General features: G+C 39.5%; 1 protein-coding gene across 7 annotated transcripts in view; it reads right to left on the reverse strand.

Annotated features, from left to right (window-relative positions):
- LOC134338194 (zinc finger MYM-type protein 4-like) overlaps positions 1-23,979 on the reverse strand; it is a 228,336-nt gene that overhangs the window by 23,327 nt on the left and 181,030 nt on the right. For 3 of the 7 annotated variants that reach the window (XM_063033844.1, XM_063033842.1, XM_063033848.1), the window contains 6 exons: positions 18,532-18,654; positions 15,669-15,712; positions 15,434-15,578; positions 13,778-13,893; positions 4,408-4,579; positions 1,948-2,145 (listed from right to left, as the gene is read on the reverse strand). In XM_063033844.1, coding sequence (XP_062889914.1) covers positions 1,948-2,145; positions 4,408-4,579; positions 13,778-13,893; positions 15,434-15,578; positions 15,669-15,712; positions 18,532-18,654 — 798 coding nt within the window. The remainder of the gene's footprint in view (positions 1-1,947; positions 2,146-4,407; positions 4,580-13,777; positions 13,894-15,433; positions 15,579-15,668; positions 15,713-18,531; positions 18,655-23,979) is intronic. The other 4 variants (XM_063033847.1, XM_063033845.1, XM_063033843.1 and 1 more) reach the window with 3 other exon arrangements.

The raw sequence follows: 23,979 nt of genomic DNA on the forward strand, positions 1-23,979 counted from the left end.
TAGTGAAATGTTCCCATAAGCATACATTTCCTCAGGACTAAGTGGATATAATCCAGTGGTCAACAATAATCACCATAGAGGCAATCACACTGCATCTTCCCATCTACACCTATGACTGTGTGGCTAAGCATAGCTCCAATATACCATATTCAAGTTTGCTGATGACACCACTGATGTGGGTAGAATCAAAGGTGGTGATGAATCAGCATGTAGGAGAGATTGAACTTTCGGCTGAGTGGTGTCATACCAACAACCTCTCACTCAATGTCAGCAAGACCAAACTGATAATAAACCTCAGGAGAGGGAAATCAGGGTCCTACGAGGGGATCATCGAAGGATCAGAGGTGGAGAGGGTTAGCAATTTTAAATTCCTGGGCCCAACACAAAAGTGCAACTGCAAAGAACAAACAACAGGTTCTCTACTTCCTTAGGAGTTTGCGGAGGTTCAGCATGGCATCAAAAACTTTGACCAACTTCTATAGGTATGTAGTGGAGAGTGTATTGACCGGCTGCATCACAGCCTGGAATGGAAAATCCTACAAAAAGTAGTTAAGTCAGGCCAGTATGTTACAGGTAAAGTCCTCCCAACCATTGAGCATGTCTACATGAAATGCTGTTGTAGGAAAGCAGCATCCATCATCAAAGATACTCACTATCCAGGCCATGGTCGTCTCTCGTTACCGCCATCAAATAGAAGGTAAGAGGACTTGCACCACCAGGTTCAAGAGTAGTTACTACCCCACAACCATCAGATTTCACTCACTAGCCCGTCCACTGAGATGTTCCCACAACCAATGATCTCATTATAAGGACTCTTTATCTTGTTATTTCATGCTTTCATGATTTACTGCTATTTATTTATATTTCCATTTGCACAGATTGCTATCTTCAGCACTCTGGTTGATCATCCATTGTTCCTGTTATAGTTACTATTCTACAGATTGCTGAGAATGCCCTGAGGAAAATTAATCTCTGGGTTGTACATAATGACATATATGTACTTTGATTATTATAAATTTACTTTACTAAGCGGCATCAATGGGGAAAGCAAAAACATTCTGGTAGCTGGGTAATAGACACCTTCAATCTCTCTCTCAATCCCATCTGGCTTTGAATTATATTGCAATTTATGGTTTACACTTTGGATCCATCAGTAAGAATCATAGAGCTTGACTGGTTAACAAAAGGCACTGTTGCTTGCCCCTTTCACAAAGGTCCAAGGTCTCTGTAGAAGGCCTTATACCAATTTTGATTTCTAAAAATTCTAAGAGTTAAAGTAAAATTCCATGGAAAACCTGCAGATATTACCACCATGCCTTTCAAAAGGCTGCAACTCCCAAGCCATTAGGTCTTTGAAACTGTTTAGCTTTAAGTCAAAACATATCATTCATCAAAGATGAATCTGACCAAGGTCACTATATATATGCAGAAACCACAAATAAACAATGAGCAACAAAACTGTGTTTTTCCTCGGTCAGCAAGAACACTGAATGCAATCTAGGATGATAATAATAAATGTATTGAATCCAATACTTTGTCAATTAGCTCAGTCCTGTGATAAACAGCCCGTTTATCCACTGAAATCCATTTGATTTTTGCTTCTGAGTGGAAACAGTAAATGCATTTTGTCAAATGAGATATTTAAGTTTTACTTTCAGATAGAACATGTTAATAAGCCCTTCCAGCCCATCAAGCCCGTACTGCCCAATTATAGCCATGTAAACAATTAACCTATAACCCTTAAGTTTTTGGAATGTGGGAGGAAACCGGAGCACCCGTTGGAAGCCCATGAGGTAACAGAAAGAACGTAAAACCCCTTACAGACAGTGGCAGAGATGAACCCAGATCGCTGGTGCTGTAATAGCATTACGTAAACCATTTCACCACCGTGTCACTCGCAACTTATTCCATGGGTTACAATGAAACTTAAGTTCTATTACTACTAACCAATTGTTATGTCAGCTTCCAGGTCGTCCTCGAGCTCTTCAGTTGGAGGTGATTGCACTTGTGACTCAGCTGGTGGTGGAGGTAGAGATGCAGATATAAGAGATTGTTTCAAAGTAAAGTTGCTTAGTTCATCCTCCCAGCTGTGGGGTGTAGACACTGCCTCTGATTCAAGATCTCCACTGTATGTGCTACCCTGATCTGAAAAGGGAACCACAATACATAGGGCGTTTGTTCAGCTTTCCATGTCACATTCACAAAAGCAAAAAACAAAATCAGAACTTAAGATTTCGGGATAAACCACTTACCCCTCAAGCATTTCTTACAACTCAATATCAGTATTGAGATCTTCCCCAGATCTCATCTTCTCTTCCCTGCCAGTTCCCCAAGCCCTCATTCCCCAATCTTTTGAAAATATATTTCCTCCTTAAATATTCTGTGATCGAGCTTCCACACCTTTCCTGGGTGATAAATTCCTGAAGTTCACAACCTTCTGCAAAAGATTTCTGTGGATATCAGTTTTAAATGACCATTCTCCAAACTTGTAACTATTTCCCCTTGTTTGAAGTTCTCCCACTAAAAGGCATCTCAGTATCTATCCTATTATGCCTCTTTAAAATCTTAAATGTTTCAACAAGATCTCCCTTAAATCTTCGAAATGCCGAAGAACATAGATACGTTTTCTTTAGACACTCATGAAGGAGCATCCTGCTTATTCCAGGAATCTCTTTGAGCCTTCTCCAAGCATGTTTTTAGCCCATAAAAAAGCCTCATTTAACACTTAGTACATTAATTGCTCTGGGAACTGTATTAATATAGGCCAACATTTAAGCACAATTACTTTATTCGGGCAACTTAAAAGTAACTACACTGGTACACTGTTTGGTATATGGTAGAACAGCTCATTCAAGGAGCCGAAGCGAAGTTAAGGTAACGCTAAACAGCAACTCCTTTGCTTACATCTTCGGAAACAGCTCTACTTCCATCTTTAATATCTTTATTTTTCCCTTTCAGGGTTCTTTTGAAGACGCTGACCTGAAGTTACACGCTGACTTCGATTCTTGTGGGAATGGGACCCGTTCTCGGGGTTTCAGGACTGGCCGTTGTTCGGCACGCCGAGGGTTCAGCCTGAGAGTCCAGCTCGAATTCGGAAGCCTAAGATCTTGGGGCTCTGGAGTTGGGCGGATCGAGGGTCAGTGTCACGGCACTCGCATGTCATCTGGGGAGTCGGGATATCTGCTGTGGACCTGAAGACCAGAGATCTCTGCGATCTTCAGGCATAGAGTTCGGAGTTTTAACAATGTAAACCAGCAAGTTGTTTGTTATGTCTCCCCACTCGCTGGGAAAATGGAGACACCTTTTTCTCCTGATTAGGGAGAGAGAGAATCTGCGGTATGTTGAATGCCGGGTGTAATGTGAAGTCTTTGGGGTAACAGCAAGTCTATGTACCTTTGCTATTGCTTTGCTCATGCTTGAGTGCTTGGTGACAGTGTCAATGCTCGTCTTTCTTTTGCCGGTGGGGGGAGGGGGGAATTGCTGCTCACTACCGCTTACATGTGGGAGGGAGCTGGGGGGGGGTGGAATTTGGGGTCCTTACGTTTATCTGTCATTTATTCTTTGGGGCACTTCTCTGCTTTTGTGGATGTTTGTGAAGAAAAAGCATTTCAGGATGTATATTGTATACATTTCTCTGACATTAAATTGGACCTTTAAACCTTTGATTTCTTTTTAAGTTCTGAGCTAAAATGCTGCATTTGTCTATTCAGAATTAAGTCTAGAATTTTGCAGTTAAGCATTTCTATTAGCTCCAGCCACAAGTTCCATCTCTTGCCATTCACTTCATCCCCTTTTCCAGCTATTTGCGCAGAATGATTAAGATCCTGATGCGCTTTGAAATTATTTAAAATCAAAGGCATTTATTTCTCAAAACATTTCTTGTAAACATGCTTTCATCTTAAAACCTTATCATGGCTAGGCAATGTCCTCTTTGCTGGCTTCCCACCCAAAACAAAGCTCAAATCATTCCCATAAAATCAGCATAGCAGCATGATGTCATGCGAGTAATCTGCTTCCAAGTGCCACTAAGTTTAATAGTGGAGTGCAGATTAATTCCAAGGTACACAATTGTTCCTGTACACACAGCGATAATACCTGGCTGTGCCATGATCAAAACCAAAGAGTTTAAAAAAGTATTCACTAAACTTTTTTAAAATCAACAAGACCTTGTACTTCTGGGTTTGTTGAAAAATAAAAAACATGGACATTGTGTAGGTAGGAGGGATTAGTTTTTGAGTTTGTTTAATTTACATTTTAGCTGATGCGACACAACCTGTTCTTACGCTGTACTGTTCTATGTTAAAATATCATCTTCTTACAATTTCAATAAAACATCTAAGGTAATCAGATTCCAAGCTAAATGTAGGACAACTTCATAATAAACAATCCAGTTCAATCTATACTGACCACCATGTGAAACTGTTTTCTCTTTTTCCTCTTCTTCTGCAATCATAGCAGCCATTGTTAGAAGATCTGCTTCAAAGGGATTTGAGGGAATCTTCTCCTTTATTTCCTGGATTGTCTCAATTATTCTGTCTGCACTGTCCAGGGTTGTTGGAATGAACATTGGAACTGGCAGCTGAAATAAAAATAAATTGGTTCTTTCAAAACATCCAGTGCGATTTTTATTTTCATCTCCTTTACAACAATCACAGCAAGCATTTCACCTGCACATTGTACAGCCTAGTTGACCATCATGACATTTCAAAGGAATAAACATAAGACAAGACCATAAGACAAAGGAGCAGAAGTCAGCCATTAGGCCCATCGAGTCTGCTCTGCCATTTTATCATGAGCTGATCCATTCTCCCATTTAGTCCCACTCCCACACCTTCTCACCATAACCTTTGATGTCCTGGCTACTCAGATACCTATTAATCTCTGCCTTAAATACACCTAATGACTTGGCCTCCACTGCCGCCCATGGCAACAACTTCCATAGATTCACCACCCTCTGGCTAAAAAAATTTCTTCGCATTTCTGTTCTGAATGGGCGCCCTTCAATTCTTAAGTCATGCCCTCTCATACTAGACTCCCCCATCATGGGAAACAACTTTGCCACATCCACTCTATCCATGCCTTTCAACATTCGAAATGTTTCTATGAGGTCTCCCCTCATTCTTCTAAACTCCAAGGAATACAGTCAAAGAGCGGACAAACATTGCTCATATGTTAACCCTCTCATTCCCGGAACCATTCCAGTGAATCTTCTCTGTACCCTCTCCAATGTCAGCACATCCTTTGTTAAATAAGGAGACCAAAACTGCCCACAGTACTCCAAGTGAGGTCTCACCAGCGCCTTATAGAGCCTCAACATCACACCCTTGCTCCTATACTCCATTCCTCTAGAAATGAATGCCAACATTGCATTCGCCTTCATCACCACCGACTCAACCTGGAGGTTAACCTTAACGGTATCCTATACAAGGACTCCCAAGTCCAGTTGCATCTCAGAACTTTGAATTCTCTCCCTATTTAAATAATAGTCTGCCTGTTTATTTCTTCTGCCAAAGTGCATAACCATACACTTTCCAACATTGTATTTCATTTGCCACTTCTTTGCCCATTCTTCCAATCTATCCAAGTCTCTCTGCAGACTCTCTGTTTCCTCAGCACTACCGGCCCCTCCACCTATCTTCGTATCATCAGTGAACTTAGCCACAAAGCCATCTATTCTATAATCCATATCGTTGATGTACAATGTAAAAAGAAACGGCCCCAACACGGACCCTTGTGGAACACCACTGGTAACCGGCAGTCAACCAGAATAGGATCCTTTTATTCCCACTCTCTGTTTCCTGCCAATCAGCCAACGCTCTATCCACGTATGTAACTTTACCGTAATTCCATGGGCTCTTATCTTGCTAAGTAGCCTCATGTGTGGCATCTTGTCAAAGGCCTTCTGAAAATCCAAATATACAGCATACACTGCATCTCCCTTGTCTAGCCTACTTGTAATTTCCTCAAAAAATTGTAATAGGTTTGTCAGGCAGAATTTTTCTTTAAGGAATCCATGCTGAGTTCTGCCTATCTTGTCATATGCCTCCAGGTACTCTGTAACCTCATCCTTGACAATCGACTCCAACAACTTCCCAACCACCGATGTCAAGCTAACAGGTGTATAATTTCCTTTTTGCTTTCTTGCCCCGTTCTTAAATAGCAATCTTGCAGTCCTCCGGAACCATGCCAGAATCTATTGACTTTTGAAAGATCATCGCTAATGCCTCCACAATCTCCACAACTATTTCCTTCAGAACACGAGGGTGCATTCCATCTGGTCCGGGAGATTTATCTACCTTTAGACTATTCAGCTTCCTGAGTACTTTCTCTGTCGTAATTGTGACTGCGCACACTTCTCTTCCCTGCCACCCTTGAGTGTCCGGTATACTGCTGATGTCTTCCTTGGTGAAGACTGATGCAAAATACCTGTTCAGTTCCTCCGTCATCTCCTTATTCCCATTATAATTTCTCCAGCATCATTTTCTATCAGTCCTATATCTACTCTCACCTGTCTTTTACTCTTTATATACTTGAAAAAGCTTTTAGTATCCTCTTTGACATTATTTGCTAGCTTCCTTTCATAGTTAATCTTTTCTCTCTTAATGATCTTCTTAGTTTCCTTTTGGAAGCTTTTAAAAACTTCCCAATCCCCTGTCTTCCCACTAATTTTTGCTTCCTTGTATGCCCTCTCCTTTGCTTTAACTTTGGCTTTGATTTCTCTTGTCAGCCACGGTTGCATCCTTTTTCCATACGAAAATATTTTTTTTTCTGGAATATACCTGTCTTGCACCTTCCTCACTTCTCGCATAAACTCCAGCCACTGCTGCTTTGACGTCCTTCACGCCAATGTCCCTTTCCAGTCAACTTTGGCCAGTTCCTCTCTCATGCCACTATAATTTCCTTTACTCCACTGAAATACCGACACATTAGATTTCAGCTTCTCTTTTTCAAATTTCACAGTGAACTCAATCATGTTATGATCACTGCCTCCTAAGGGTTCCTTCACCTCAATCTCTCTAATCACCTCCGGTTCATTACACAATATCTAATCCAGTACAGCCGATCCCCTAGTGGGCTCAACAACAAGATGTTCTAAAATGCCATCTCGCAGACATTCTACAAATTCTCTCTCTTGAGATCCAGTGCCGACCTGATTTTCCCAATCCACTCGCATGTTACAATCCCCCACAATTATCATAACACTGCCCTTCTGACAAGCCTTTTCTATTTCCTGTTGTAATTTGTAGTCCACATCACTGCAGCTGTTTGGAGGCCTATAAATAACTGCCATCAGGGTCCTTTTACCCCTGCGATTTCTTAGCTCAACCCATAAAGATTCTGCACCTTCCGATCCCATTTCACCTCTTTCTAATGATTTAATATAATTTCTTACCAATAAAGCCACGCCTCCCCCTCTGCCTACCTTCCTATCCTTCCAATACACCGTGTATCCTTGGACATTCAGCTCCCAGAGACATGCATCCTTTAGCCACATCTCAGTGATGGCCACAATATCATACCCGCCAATCTGTAGCTGTACGACAAGATCATCCACCCTATTCCTTATGCTGCGTGCATTTAAATATAACACCTTAAGACCAGTATTTGGTACTTTTCGCTTTGATTTCACTGCAACTTTATTGCACTGCAACTCATCCCAATGGCTACAAATTTGCCCTATCACCTGCCTGTCTTTCCTGACATCTTTACTGCTCACTATCTTAGATTTATTTCTGTTTTCCCCTTCCTCTGTTCTATCATTCCAGTTCCCATCCCCCTGCCAAATTAGTTTAAACCCTCCCTAACAGCTCTATTAAACCTTCCCGCCAGGATATTGGTCCCCTTTGGGTTCAGGTGTAACCTGTCCATTTTGAACAGGTCATACTTCCCCCAGAAGAGATCCCAATTATCCAAGAATCTGAAGCCCTCATCACTAAGCCACAGCCAACCAGCTCCTCAAGGTAGCCAGTGCCCAGGTCTGCACAAAAGATTGAACACAGTATAGAACAATCGACAAATATCTTATTTTACTATTAATAATCTTTAAATCAAAGCTAAGAATATTGAAAGATCATTACCTAAGTAATTTAATAAAAATATTAATTATACTACCTTTAGAAAGCATAAGGGAAATAGTATAAGGATGTTGTATTACTATCTGATTCAAATAATGCTTTTCATCTATGCAACTTGATTTTCTTTTCGACAGAGCTAAATCATTCAGGATAATGAACCAAATCACGCTGACATTCAGATACATCCAAGCATGCTCCAGCATCAAGCAGGCACACTGCAAGCCTAGAATACGCCATGAGAGCTTTGCTAAATCTTGCTTGAAGCCTTCCACTTTCAGGAGTTCCATTCAATTGGCCTTCATTCGGTCCAAATAATTGCAGGCAGACAGGGATTGCAGATGATGAGCCAAATCCATAAGATTTGGCCCAATATCTGAAAATTGCAGAATACTTACACTTCAAAGAGAAAAAGAAATCAAGCACTTTGTTATGTTATGCTGACCAAATATTTCATAGAATGAATCACAACAGTCCATTGAGCAATAACGAATTGACCAACTAAAGCAAAAATGTGGCTATGTCTACACTGCCTTCCATTCTGACTTGAGTCTTAAAATTAATTGACAAGAGGGTATACCAGCCCACTGTGACCATGCCTGTGGCAGGTGAAATATTCAGATAAATCTGACTTCTCAGATCCCAGTGCAGACCTGCAGTTTAGAACAATACAAAGCACTCATTCACACCCACCACTATATGGTTTGCCACCCTCCCTTCCCCCTCACCTCACCAAAAAAATAAAATTTCTGTCCTTTAAAAACTGTGTTCTTTTAATCCAGGATGAAGAGACTCAGTTTATAAACTTATAATGTTTATAGAAGAAGCCAAAAATGACCTTCTCTTTCTTGCAAAATCTAAAATTTTCAAACTTCATTTTTTGGAATGTATGGAATCCCTTCAACAGAAAGTTTTCAAGCAATGTTCCTCCGGACCAAAATGCACCAATAATACACAGCACATAAAACAAGAATACTACCATAAATAAGTTAATAAGATATCATTCAAATTACGTGTGAAGTGTGCAACATAGTTTAAAAAGGAAACAGCTTGCTGTCCTAGTGATGAGACTTCAGTGGTAGCAGGGTAGTCACAACCTGGGGGAAGAAGCTGTTACCCAGTCTGACAGTCCTTGCCACAATGCTCCTGGCATCTTCTTCCTAATGGTAGTCAGCCAAAGAGATTGTGGGATGGGTGGCAAGGACACTCAACAATACTATTGGCCCTACGTATGCAACATTCCCAGTAAATGTCACAAATACGGGGGAGGGGGGAAACATGGTAATCCTCTCAGCAATTTGTACTATTATCTGTCAGGTCCTGTGGTCTGATCTCTTACAAACAATGATGCAGCCAGACACGACACTCTTAGTGGTGCCCCTGCAGAACGTTATTAGTATAGGAGTGAGGAGCCTTGCACACCTAGACAATGCTATGCCTTCTTGACTGATGAAGAGGTGTTGTGGGTCCAAGTTAGATCACCCATTATGTGCGCACCAAGGAACTTTGTGGTCTTCATTCTCTCTACAACAGAACCATTGATATGCAATGGAGAATAGTCAATGTGCACCTTCCTGAAGTCCACAATCATCTCTTTTATCTTGTCCATGTTGAGACTCAGGTTGTTGTTCTCACACCACTGAGAAGCCTCTCTACCTCCTCTCTGTATGCCAACTCATCAACGTTGCTGCTGAGGCTAATCACTATACTATCATCAGGGAACTTCGTGATGTGATTTGAGCTGGATTTGGCAGAGTGTCGTGAGTCAGCAGCTGGCTGAGCACACTGCCCTGAGGGCACCAATGCTCAGTGTGATGGAGCTTGAGATGTTGCTGCCAATTAGTGCTGACTAGGGTCGGTCTTTCTGTGAAGACCCAGTTACAGAGTGGGATGTTTTGAGTTCCAACAAGGACAGTTTACCCACAAGGCTCTGAGGAATGATTGTGTAAAACATCGAACTGAAGTCAATGAACAACACGTTGATGTATGAGGCATCATTTTCTAGATGGGACAGAACAGAGTGGAGTGCTGAGATTATGACATCATCAGTGGACCAGTTTGAGTGGTAGGCAAACTGGAAAGAGTCCAATGTAGCTGGAGGGTGGGATCTTCTACAATCTATTGAAAACCGCTCATAACATTTCACGATTGCTGAGCTCAGTGCCACTGGGCACTAACAGTTTAGGCCAGTTACTGTTGCTCTCCTGAGCATCAGATTAATGGTGGCTGCGTTGAAGCCTGCAGGAACAGTGGACTGTTGCAAAGAGTTGTTAAAAATGTCTGTTAAGACCTCTGTTAGCTGGGCTGCACAATCCCTCAGCATCTGACCAGTTATGTTGTCCAGTCCCACAGCTCTGTGTCAGTTTCTCCTGGATATGATCACCCTCACTTCGGCTGGAGCCAAACAGGGTGCCTACTCCTCATGGGGAGAGAGGGCTTTCCTCAATGCCACATCGTTCATTGCATCAAATCATGCATAAAAGGCAATCAAACCCATCAGGAACTGAGGCTTTGCTGTCATAAACAAAGAGGGTGGACTGATTAGATAGATTCTAAAGTGGCTGAGAGGTAGGAAACACAGGATAATGGCTGAAGGTTGTTTCTTAGAATGGAGGCCAAAGACTAGTGATGTGACACAGTGGCTGGTGCTGTTATTTTATTCATTATTTATAGAAATGATTTGGATACAAATATACGAAGCTTGATCAGTAAGCTTCAGAATGACACAAATTTAGGAGGTTGTTGATAGTGAAGAAGATTATCATAGATTACAAGGGATCTTGAACAATTAGGGGAGTGGGCCAAGAAATGGCAAATGGACTCCAATACAGCTAAGAGCAAGGCAATGCATTTTGGAAAGTCAAACCAGCATAGGACTTATATTATGAATGGTAGGGCACTAGATGTATTTCAGAACTGAAGGACTTAAGAGTACAGGTGCACAGTTCATTGAAAGTATGTAACATCATAGATAGACAGGGTAGTGAAAAAGGCATTCTGCATGTTGGTCTTCATTAGTCAGAGCACTGAAAATACGAGTTAAGACATATCCTTGGTGAGGTTGCACTTGGAGCACTACACAAAATTTTAGTCACACTGTTATAGGAAAAATGTGTTTAAACTGGAAAGAGTGCACAAAATATGAACACAAGAGATTTTGCAGACGCTGGAAATCCAGACCAACACAAAATGCTGGGAGAACTTAGCAGGAAATGAATAAATAGTCAATGTTTCAGACTAAGACACTTCTTCAGGGCTGAAACTGAAGAGTGAAGAGACAAAAGTAAAACGGTGGGGGAGGGGAAGGAGGATTAGCTGAAAGGTGATAGGTGAAGCCAGGTGGGTGGGAAAGGTAAAGCAGAGGTGCTCAACAAAACAGTACCCCAATTTATGTCAGGTCTCACCAATGCAGAGGGGGGCCGTTTTGTCAAGCATCTCTGATCCATTCACCAAAAGCAGAATTTCCCGGTGACCAATCATTTTAATTCCTATCCCCATACCATCATGCCTTTCCATGGCCTCCTCTTGCGCCACAATGAGGCCATTCTCAGGCTGGAGGAGCAACACCTTACACTCCATCTACGTAACTTCGAACCTGACGCCACAAACGTCAATTTCTCAAACTTCCAGTAATGATCTCCCCACCCTACCCCACCACCAATCCCCATTCCCGTTTCCCTCTCTCGCTTTATCTCATCACCTCCCACTGGTGCTCCTCCCCCTTTTCTTTCTTCCATAGCCTTCTGCCCTCTCCCATCAGTTTCTCCCTTCTCTAGCCCTGTATCTCTTACTTTCACCAATCAACTTCCCAGCTCTTTACTTCACCCCTTCCCCCCACTTCCCATTTCACCTATCACCTCATGATTCCTCCTCCCCTTCGCCGTACTTTCTTACTCTGACTTCTCATTTTTTTTTCAGTCCAGATGAAGGGCCTCAGCCTGTACTCTTTTCCATAGATGCTGCCTGGCCTGCTTCCTCCAGCATTTTGTGTGTGTTGCAAGGCTTCCACAATGTCACTCTGCACATTCACAAAGCCTTACTCCTCAGTACTGCTGCTAAGTGTGAATTTTGGACTACATCAATTTTCCTCAATTATTATTTAAAATTTCTCGGAAAAAATGAATGACTTTCATCTCATCGTAAGTTCAGTATTGCAGATATTTGCTGATTGTTGTATGACATTATATTCCACTTGCAACTCCTTAGAAAGTGCAGCATTCTAGGGTAGCACACGGAAAATCCTAAGCTAACAACTAAGCTTGCACACCTTCCAAATGCGTAAGAATAGCCATATCCAAAAGAAGAGTCTAATCACCGATCATTGATGTTCAATGCCATTACCTGCATCAAATCCCCCATGTAAACAACCTGGGGATTCGAGTAACAGAAATTCAATCACACTAATCAAGAGCAGATCAAATGTTCGATATCCTGCAGCAAGTAACTCACCCACCACCCCCAAGCACCCAAAAGCCTGTAGTGTACCACCTGTAAAGTACAGCACTGTGACACAGCCTAGGCAATTTGAGCAGTATTTTCCAAATCTATGACTTAAAGATAATAAGTACTGTAAACATCACCACTTATGGGTTCCTCCCTAAGTTTCACACTATATCCCAAGATGGAAATGCATAGCTGACCTTCACTTGGTCTAATTAATGGAATGTCCTACCCAACGGCGACAATAAATACTGGCGGGCAAGATAATAAAAAGCATATCATATATAGTAGCATTCTTCCACTAAAGTTCAAGATATGGAATTAGTAATGATGTGCCAGTTCATGATATTTGCTAATAGGTTCCGCCTGCAATTAGTTTCTTCTTAGCAGAAATACAGTGCCTGTAAAAGTTACTCACCCCACTTGGAAATTTTCATGGTTTATTGTTTCACAACATTGAATCAGAGTAATTTAATTTGGCTTTTTTGACACTCATCAACAGAAAAAGACTCTTTTATGTCAAAGTGAAAACAGTTTCTACAAAATGATCTAAATTAATTACAAATATAAAACACTAAATAATTGATTGTGTAAGTGTTTCAACATTCAGGCTTGGAGATGCCAGAAACGACTGGGAGTGAAAATGAAATGATTTCACTACTTCAGCAAGTCAGAAACTGCTTAGAATTTGAAAGTATCAACAATCAACTTCAATATTATGATGAAAATAAAGACTTGGGAGTATGCAATCGCCAAATACATTGCATAAAGGTAGTCATTATCTACACTTGATATCTGCATTGATTTTGCTCATTGAGTCAACCAAAAGAACATGATAGCGTACACTGGATGAATTCCTCTGACAATAACTATCAGGAACTAATACCCAGTTTTATGGTACTGTAGTAGTATTGATAGTATTTTAATTTGTTCTGTATTTCATTTAAATACACAATTTATTACTCAGTTAAATAGTTGCCATTTTTTAGTACCTTTTAACTACTTCCATGAAACTTCAGCTAACTGGGCAGCCGCTTAATTGGGCCATAATGTTACTGGTCCCCATGTGTTCCAATTAAGTAGAATCCACTGTATTTAAAATTACAAGATGAAATTACATCAAATTGGTGTCTTTTGACATTTAGGTGGAATTTGAAATCGCAATCACCTCACCTCACTATAATATTTACAACACATATGACCTTTTGCAATATTATCTACAATAGCCAACAACAGACCTAATGACAGTTTTGTGGAAAACTTACAGGCACAGGCATCCCAAGTGGTAATGGTGCAAACTGTGTGTAAAGATGTAGAGGTAAGGGTATATAGACCGGGACAGGAATGGGCAATATGACCACTTGTGTCTTCCAATCCTCATCTAGAAACAAGAGAAGGCATGTAATAACATAACATTTTTTAAAGAAGTTGATTTTACTTTTAATCAATTCAAAAGCTATTCATTAATACAATTGTCCATTTCTACCTGGAAAGTAATCTATTCCAGAATTTTAAGCCCCATAAATTCTATACTACAATTATAAGGTCATTTCCAGGAAAATAATCACATACATAGACTAAATAAAATTGCAATGTGCCAAATTACTTCATAATTCACAAATGGTGTGCTTCAGATAACAAAAGAATCTATGTGTGATCTTGACCAGACTTATTATGGTGTTTATGAAAGACAAATCAAGCAATTTATTAAGGTTCTACCCCACTCACCTTGCTTAGGACAGTTGCACCTACAAATCCCAGTGTGAACTGCCGCTTATGGAAACAAGATTGAAGAGAATAATACTTACGTGTATCTTGTATCTTTTCATATCTTCTCAGAAGTGACACTGAAACACTTCTTGTACAACTAACAATTCAGATTTATGGATTCAGTAAATTCTTGATCTACACTCCAGCACACTGCAATAGTTTTGAGTTTATTCCATACTTTCATACACAAAAGGAAATGACTACTTCGATAGATTTTATTTTAGATTAAACTAACATCTTGATGGTTATGTGGACTGCAAGAGGAAGCTTCAGGTATTAGTTGTTTTATACAAGGTTACTAGAAATACTACAGGTCGACCTTCACTAATCCGACTACCTGTAATCCGGTTCCTTCAGTAATCCAGCACTGATTTCAAATTCTCCAAGCAACTGTAATTTCAAATTTCCCGGGCCACCGTTCCAATCTCTGCGCATTGTTTTGGTTGCACTAGATCTGTTTATGTGTTGGCGCGCTCTTGAAAGCACAGACAAGCGATTCCTGCTTGTTTTCCTGCATTTATTAATATCATTTACGTGAGGCGCAGCTGTCCGGCACCCGCCTGTCTCACTCGCCAGCGGCGGGGGAGCTGGCGTGCACTGGGTCGGTCCGCCTTCTCACACGCCTGCTGGCAGTCACGCACTGCCCTCTGGCATCACCCGTCCGGTGCTCCGTTCTCTTCTGCTTATGACGTCAGATCAGGTGCAGCGATCCACTGAGTTTAAGCATATTACTAAGCGGAGGAAAAGAAACTAATGAGGATTCCCTCAGTAACTGCAAGTGAAGAGGGAAGTTAACTCCTGTACATTTACCTGTACCCTTCATATTATCTGTGCCTGTACAGTATATTACTTTATTAAAATTTCACTTGCTACTCATTTAATATTTCTGTTTCATTATTATCTAATTTGTACTGATTCACATGATATCTTAAAGGTATGATGAGGCGGTTAGCTATTGCTTAATGTGATCCTTCTGTAATTCGGCATTTTCACTAATCCGGCACTCCTCAGGTCCCAATGGTGCCAGATTATAGAAGGTCGACCTGCATTTCTAATATACTACTTCATAATAAAGAAGTTAAGACATAAGTACATTTACCATGAAGCTATTTGAACAGATCTGTATACATGAACATTTATTCACACATTACCTGTCTGACAAGCCTTGGTCTGAGTAAGTGGTTTACAAGAAGTCGCTTTGGTCTGTGTGATAGGTTTGCACAGCAGTGCTTTATTCTTGAGAACCTTGGGTGGAGCAGAAGGTCGTATTCGAAGAGCTTCCGTCTGCGTGGCTATCTAAATCATTAAAAAAGCAAAGAACTTGATGTAAACATTAAATGCAAGCAATTCTAGTTGAAATAAGTGTTAACTAAACTTCTTTCTTACCTCTCCAGTAACCTTAGTTCCTGAATTAGTACAAGTCCCACCTGCTAGAAAGAAAAAAAACACTATAATCTGCTTAGATCAGTAAAAAATTACAAAATTACCCCAAATTAATTTAAATATACCAATAAAAAAACTCAAGAAATTGATGAAATTTATTCTTGTGTAGTGTCATTGATCTGAAATATTAATTCTTATTCTCCAAAGAATGCGGCATGACCTGCTGAGGATTCCCAGCATTTACTTTTTACTTCAGATCTCCTTTCTTTCTTTATTAATTTTTTTATTGATTTATAAAGAGCATATATACAAACAAGAGGAGAGTTAACTCAAATATATCAATACAAACAGAAAGTGAAATAGACATTATCAAAATCATACATAGTATTAAGCTAATATGTAGTATATAATAAAAAAAGACAGCTAATTCTCCTCTTATCAATTCATGGAGAGAGAGAAAAAAAACTTTAAATTTTTAAATGGGGGGGAACCCCACTACACTATATGAGAAAAGAGGGAAAAAAGGAGACTGGGCAATCCATTATGAGGATACGACCAAAAAAAAAGAAAGGACTTTCTGATCAAATTTAAAACTTCAAAAAAAAAATTGGAAGAGTAATAAATCAAATCAAATGAAAATATTGAATATTGCCAGAGTTGCTCTAAGACAGCAAAAATCCTAGATTGAGAAAACCCTTATTGCAGAAAATAAAAAAGGACGGTGGTATGGCTTTGCCAAATTTTAGAATGTATTATTGGGCAATTAATATTCGATATATTACTTTTGGATTCATTATTCAGACATACATGAATGTCCTTCATGGTTGGATTTGGTGGAAAACTCAGCGAAGGGCTTCTCTTTGGCCTCTTTACTGAGAGCTCAACTTCCCTTTTTTTTCTAAGATTAGTAGACAAGATTTTAATCCCACTATTGAACATACATTAAGAATTTGGTTTTAGTTTCGTAGATTTTTTTGAGTTAAATAATTTTGATCTTTCTAGTAATATCCATTTCAATTATTTTTTTAAACCATCAATTTTGGATAAGGCCTTTTTAATTTGGAAAACCAAGGGCATAACAACATTTTCCAGATTTGTTTTTAGGGGATTATTTAATGTCTTTTTCTCAGTTAGTGGATAAATATGATTTATCAAACATACACTTTTTAGATATTTACTTCAGATCTCCACCATCTGCATTTAGTTTATTTTCATCCACTGAATAATGACCTCGCTACTAGTCACTGGAATTCAGAAGAATGAGAGGGATCTCGGTGAAAGCTACTGAAACTTGAAAGGCCAGAGAGAGTGGATTTAGAGAAGACGTATCCTATAGTAAGGGAGTCTAGGGCCAGAAGGCACAGCCTCAAAATACAAGGACATTCCTTTAGACAAGAGATGAGGAGGAATTTCTTTAGTCAGGCAGTGGTGAATCTGTGGAATTCACTGCCACAGGTGGTTGTACAGGCCAAGTCATTGGGCATAAATTAAGCAAAAGTTGATAGGTTCTTGATTAGTAAAGTGTCAAAGATCAAAGGGAGATGGCAGGAGAATGGGTTGGGAGAGATATTAAATCAGCAATGATGGAACAGCAGAGAAGATTTGATGGGTCAAATGGCATAATTGCTCTCCTATGTCTCATGTCTCTGCCTTATGTTTCTAATTATCTGCCCAAGAAATAAAGCTTACATTTTCATAGATCTGTAACGCAGACAAGGAAACAAGATTTATCAACAATGTGGAGCATAAAGGCAAAAAAGACTGAAATAAGTATATTCTAGAAATGGTTCCATCACTAGATTACGGTTGCTTTAGAAAGTTTTCTTGAAAGGGGATTAAAGCCACATTAGCAGTCATTGTAAGTCCACCAGAAAGCAGGAGAGAAACTATGATTACAAGAACAGACATGAAGTACTGCAGTCATTGTCAACGAAATACAGAAGAAAACGAGGGGGAGTTTAGCACAAGATTTTGAATTTTGAATTATGAAAGTGTTAAACAGGAAGAAACTGATGAGAAGTACTAGGGATAATCTGCAACTGCCAAAAGGCAAAAAATATTTAAAAAACCATGGATGATGGAAATTTGAAATAAAAGCAGAAAATGTTGGGAATACTCAGCAGGCCAAGCAGTAACTGTGAAGAAAAAGTGTTGTGGGTTTATATCAATATACTTTAATCGGAAATAGAAAAATTGGAGAAATGAAACACTGAGGGAAAAAAAAATGTGTTAGCAGCCAGGCTTGTATGGTTTTTCTTATTCCAGTAGGTGTTAAAAGTATGATAGGTTTTTCCAGAAGGAAGATTGCATTTTTAAAGAGGATAGCATGAGAAACAAGAGTTTAGCAGATTAGAAATCAGTTTTGGATTCATCAATCTGCATGCATATGAAGCGTAGAGAGAAACTTTGCCATGTACTTATACTCCTCTATTCAAGTTAAATGAACGGAATTTTAAAAAAACAAGTCAGGTCCTCTACTTGCTCAGTAGTAAACAGCTTATGATGCAAATTGCATATGCAGGTCAGAGTTGATATTTTCATCAACGATGGGTCGCCAGAATCAAGATTCTTTCCATTCTTTTTCACTACCCAGAGAAGAAAAACTATCAATAGCAGAGAAGATACTATGACGAGTCAAACTACCATACCAGATCAAAGCTGGTTGCAAGGATCAGTAGTTGCTACTTAGTAAATGTTGTGCAATTTGAAAACTTCCTGTCAAAGATATTGAAGATAAAAAAAACACCAAATAGAAAGAAATGCTGAGCGAAAGCCATGAATGCTCCTTCAGTATCATTCAACAAGTCGCTACGTCCTTGCTACAGAATGGTAAAATATTAGTTGAATCTTTTTGCAGCCTTCATACCATTTAAAGTTGTTGTTGAACTGGCAGTATTCTGTACAGGTGGAGAGCTTGCCAATGATATCACATTTGCTATAACAGGAGTTGGCTCTTTTCTCTGACTGCTGGGAACATTTGGTACCGTTACTGTGAAGGAAGACAGTGATTTTCCCGTTAAACGTTAAGCAACCATACAACTTCTTTCAACTCACCTACATTCACAGCTATCAACTAAAGTCAATTTTAAAAAAAATTTGAAGGTTTTAATTATATGAGGATCAATGTAATAGGACAAGATGCATTCACCTCTAGCTGGCTGTCTTATAGGCAAACAATTCAAAGTAAATTTTATCATCATATATGTTAACAGGGAGAAGGCAGGAAAATGAGTTGAGAAGGATATTAAATCAGCTATGATGGAATGGCAGAGAAGGTTTGATGGGACTAATAGCTTAATTGCTCTCTTATGTCTCAGGTCTATGTCTTATGTTTCTAATTAGCTGTGTAAAAGATAAAGCTTACATTTTGCTAGATCTGCAATGCAGACAAGGAAACAAGATTTAACAACAATGTGGAGCATAAAGGCAAAAAAGACTGCAATAAATACAGTGGCATGCAAAAGTTTGGGCACCCCTGTGCAAAATTTCTGTGACTGTGAATAGTTAAGTTAGTAGAAGATGAACTGATCTCCAAAAGTCATAAAGTTAAAGATGAAACATTCTTTTCAACATTGTAACCAAGATTAGTGTATTATTTTTGTTTTGTACAATTTTAGAGTGAAAAAAAGGAAAGGAGCACCATGCAAAAGTTTGGGCACCCCAATAGATTTGAGCTCTCAGGTAACTCTTACTAAGATCTCGGACCTCAACTAGCTTGTTAGGGCTATGGCTTGTTCACAGTCATCGTTAGGAAAGGCCAGGTGATGCAAATTTCAAAGCTTTATAAATACCCTGACTCCTCAAACTTTGTCCCAACAATCAGCAGCCATGGGCTCCTCTAAGCAGCTACCTAGCACTCTGAGAATTAAAATAAATGATGCCCACAGAACAGGAGAAGGCTATAAGAAGATAGCAAAGCACTTTCAAGTAGCCGTTTCCTCAGTTCCTAATGTAATTAAGAAATGGCAGTTAACAGGAACGGTGGAGGTCAAGTTGAGGTCTGGAAGACCAAGAAAACTTTCCAAGAGAACTGCTCGTAGGATTGCTAGAAAGGCAAATCAAAACTCCTGTTTGACTGCAAAAGACCTTCAGGAAGATTTAGCAGACTCTGGAGTGGTGGTGCACGGTTCTACTATGCAGCAACACCTGCAGAAATATGACCTTCATGGAAGAGTCATCAAAAGAAAACTTTTCCTGCGTCCTCACCACAAAATTCAGCGTCAGAAGTTTGCAAAGGAACATCTAAACAAGCCTGATGCATTTTGGAAACAAGTCCTGTGGACTGATGAAGTAAAAATAGAACTTTTTGGCCGCAATGAGCAAAGGTATGTTTGGAGAAAAAAGGGTGCAAAATTTCATAAAAAGAACACCTCTCCAACTGTTAAGCACGGGGGTGGATCGATCATGCTTTGGGCTTTTGTTGCAGCCAGTGGCACGGGGAACATTTCACTGGTAGAGGGGAAAAATGAATTCAATTAAATACCAGCAAATTCTGGAAGCAAACATCACACTGTCTGTAAAAAAGCTGAAGGTGGAAAGAGGATGGCTTCTACAATAGGATAATGATCCCAAACACACCTCAAAATCCACAATGGACTACCTCAAGAGGCACAAGCTGAAGGTTTTGCCATGGCCCTCACAGTACCCCGACCAAAACATCATCGAAGATCTGTGGATAGACCTCAAAAGAGCAGTGCATGCAAGATGGCCCAAGGATCTCACAGATCTAGAAGCCTTTCGCAAGGAAGAATGGGCTAAAATCCCCCAAACAATAATTGAAAGACTCTTAGCTGGCTACAGAAAGCGTTTTCAAGCTGTGATACTTGCCAAAGGGGGTGTTACTAAGTACCGACTATGCAGGGTGCCCAAACTTTTGCTTCGCGCCCTTTTCCTTTTTTGTTATTTTGAAACTGTAAAAGATGGAAATAAAAAAGTAATCTTGCTTAAAATATTTTTTTTAAATGTGTCATCTTTAACTTTATGCCTTTTGGAAATCAGGTTATCTTTTACTCACTTAGCTATTCACAGTAACAGAAATTTGGACCAGGGTGCCCAAACTTTTGCATGCCACTGTATATTCTGGAAATGGTACCATCACTAGATTATGGTTGTTTTCAAAACTCTTTCTTGAAAAGGGATGACAGCCACATTAGCAGTCAATGCAAATCCACCAGAACATAGGAGAGATAAACTATGATTACAAGAATAGGCATTAGATACTGCAGCCATTATCAATGAAATATGGAAGAAAAAGAAGAGGTTTAGCACAAGATTTTGAATTATGAAAGAGTATAAACACGTGGAAACTGATGAGAGGTATTGTGGATAATCTGAAACTGCCAAAAAGCAAAAAAATACATTGAACAACAAATTTTTTCGAAAATGTTGCTTCCTCAGAACTTTTTTTTTGTTTATGATAGACCACATAAAGCTGAACAGAAATATAATTTCAGACTACTTACATCATGTAGGAATTTGGAAAGACAAGAAACTATCTTTTCATTAAATATAATGTGTGTAATTACATCACAGTGCTGACTCTGCAATAGTTCAACTAAGCTAAAGCTGTTTTGTTGATAATTTTCATTTGTACTCAGTGTCTGAGGCTTCTTGCTTAAGTGTTCAACAATACTCAGCCAGTACTGTTGGATTCCAGTTGCCCCGATACTGTTCCTCCATGACTGCAATGTCCTGGTGAAACAGGACATGCTCGTCACTGACAGTGCCATGATTCACACAGAAGTCATCTAAATGGGTATGCAAAAAATGAAATCTTTATTGGAATGTTGCACTTCATGGTTTTGTATGCTGGAAGTATGCTGTCAACCAGCTGTATGTATTTTGGTGCTCTACAACTGCCAAGAAAATTTTTCCATGCAATTTTCTCTGGTCCCACTAGAAGTTCTTTGAACTGCCTGTCGTTGATGACCTGTTTGATTTGTGCACTAACTGAAATGCCTTCCTTAATCTTGGCATCAGTTATTCTGGGAAAAATCTGTCTCAAATATCAAAATCCTTCAACGAAATTTATAGCCTTTATAAAATCTGTCCTGCCATGCAGCATCCACTCTGCCTAAGCATGCCTGGACAAGACAGAAAACTTTTCAGCTTACATTGTGGGCAGCATTTTAATTGACTTGAATAAGAAATTTAAATAACAAATATAAGCACTTTCAAAAAAAATGGTGTGTGACAGGGAAATTTCAAGGTGATTTTCATGATCAGCAGCCCAAAATCCATAAGATACATCCAAAAGTATTCAGGAAGCAAAATCTTTGTTGTCCAGTGATATATAAAAAAACTATGGGTGGGAGAAATTTGAAATAAAAGCAGAAAATGTTAGAGATACTCAGCAGCCCAAGCAGTAACTTCGACAAAAAAGTGGTCAATAATCTTTGCTCAGAAAAAGAAAAAGAAAAAAATGAAGCAGTGAGAATAAACATAAAGTGTTGGCAGCCAAGTCTGTGTAAGTCTTCTTACTCCAGTTGGTGTTAAAAGGCTGTAAGGCTTTGCCAGAAGGGAGATGTGTCTGCATATTTAAAGAGGACGGCATTAGAAACAGGAGTATAGCATGCATAATGTACTACGTGCATGTCAAGTGTAGAAAGAAACCCTTGCCATGTATTTATACTCTTCTGATCACGTAAAATCAATAGAATTTAAAACATCATAATTTCAAGCTCTTAAAATTTAGACTTCTACCACTATTTGGTCTGTAGGAAATTGCATGTAAGAGCAATATATCTGTTCTTCATTTACTTTGTATGCTGTGTTGTGCGTTTAGTATGTCTATTGTGGCAACTATTCATATTGGTGGAGCTTCATAAAAGCAACAGGAACAAGTTACATATCCTTGCTTATTTCGTGGCAGTTTGTCGCTTGGGACCGATGGGAGGTCTTTTTTGATCACTTAATATTGCTTCAAGATTATGTGTTTGCTAATTGCTAATAAGGGATCGTATATGGGTTTGAACTCTTCAGAACAATCATTTCATTGGAGCTGAAGGTTCGCCGTGCAAGTATAACAAGCCCGTGGATTCGTTTTGCCTCAATATTTTGTCAGCAAAGATGTCAACAGTTATATCAAATGAACATCAGCACTCGGATGTGTCCGAGAAACTGGAAGCACCAACCTGGAGCCGCTTGTAGCTGGCAATGGCCTTTTTTGTTGTTTAACACTGTGTGTTTGGATTGGAAATACAGTTTCGAAGTGGTCAACATTGCCACGTCCAACTAGGTTGGATTGGAAAGCTCTATAGTGCTGTTACCCTGAAGTGTTCAACTCTTAATTCTGTTGAAATGCTGAAGAATTGAAACAATTGCTTCCATTGTTGAAAAGCTAAATTGAAACTGCCATTGTTTTATCTCATTTGCGCACTTGGAAGACAAAATGAGCTAGAAGCAGAGGTCTTGAAGCCAAGAGAGAAATGATCATGTGATGTTGAAGCAACACACACACAAAATGCTGGTGAACGCAGCAGGCCAGGCAAATGTTGAAGGTCAGTTTCCTCGGGGAAATAAAAATTTTTACAAAGATAAAGAACAGGCTGTGACAGACTACATATAAGGTTGAAGGCAGCATGCCTAATGTGTTTGCAGTATGTTCTAAAGCCACTAGCAAGGCGCCTTGTGCATCTGATAGCACATTGGTACACATTAGAACAGAGACTGATTTAGCTGGGTTATACACGAGACAACAGATATTGAGGGAATAACTTCGAAGAGGCCAGAAACAACAGAAGGAATAGCTTCAGAGAAATCAAGAAAAACAGGCAGAGCAACGTTGAAGACAGATGGAGTAGTTTAAATTGCAGGAAGAAATTGCTGCGAAGATGGCCAGAATGAAAACACTGAAGCATTAGTTCCTACATTGCCATGAAACAGAGAAAATCCAGCATACTCAATGTCAAGGTGGATGCATTTGAGAATCAAAAGTCTTTGAGCCAAGAGTTTGAATCCAAAGGGGTAGTTCACAGTGCTGACTCTCAGCCTGCACCACAGAGGTACTCTGGACCTGTGCCATACCCAATAGCACAATGTGCTCCTGAGAACATTGATTTATGGTATGATGACACTCATGTTTCAGATGATAAAGGTCTAAATGCCGTGCTGGAGGCCATAAGGATGCCAAAGGAAATAACAAGCGTAGTGATGCAAGAGTAACACATTACATCTCTGCCTAAAAGAGAGATTCAAACCTTCAAGGCAATTCATGGTAGTATCATTCATTTATGAGGGTTTTCAAGAATAGCATAGAAGGGAAGATTGAAGATTATGGGGACCATCTCTACTTTTCTGAATGAAACACTGGAAG

This window comes from Mobula hypostoma, chromosome 26, assembly GCF_963921235.1.
Source record: "Mobula hypostoma chromosome 26, sMobHyp1.1, whole genome shotgun sequence".
Taxonomy (NCBI): Eukaryota; Metazoa; Chordata; class Chondrichthyes; order Myliobatiformes; family Myliobatidae; genus Mobula; species Mobula hypostoma.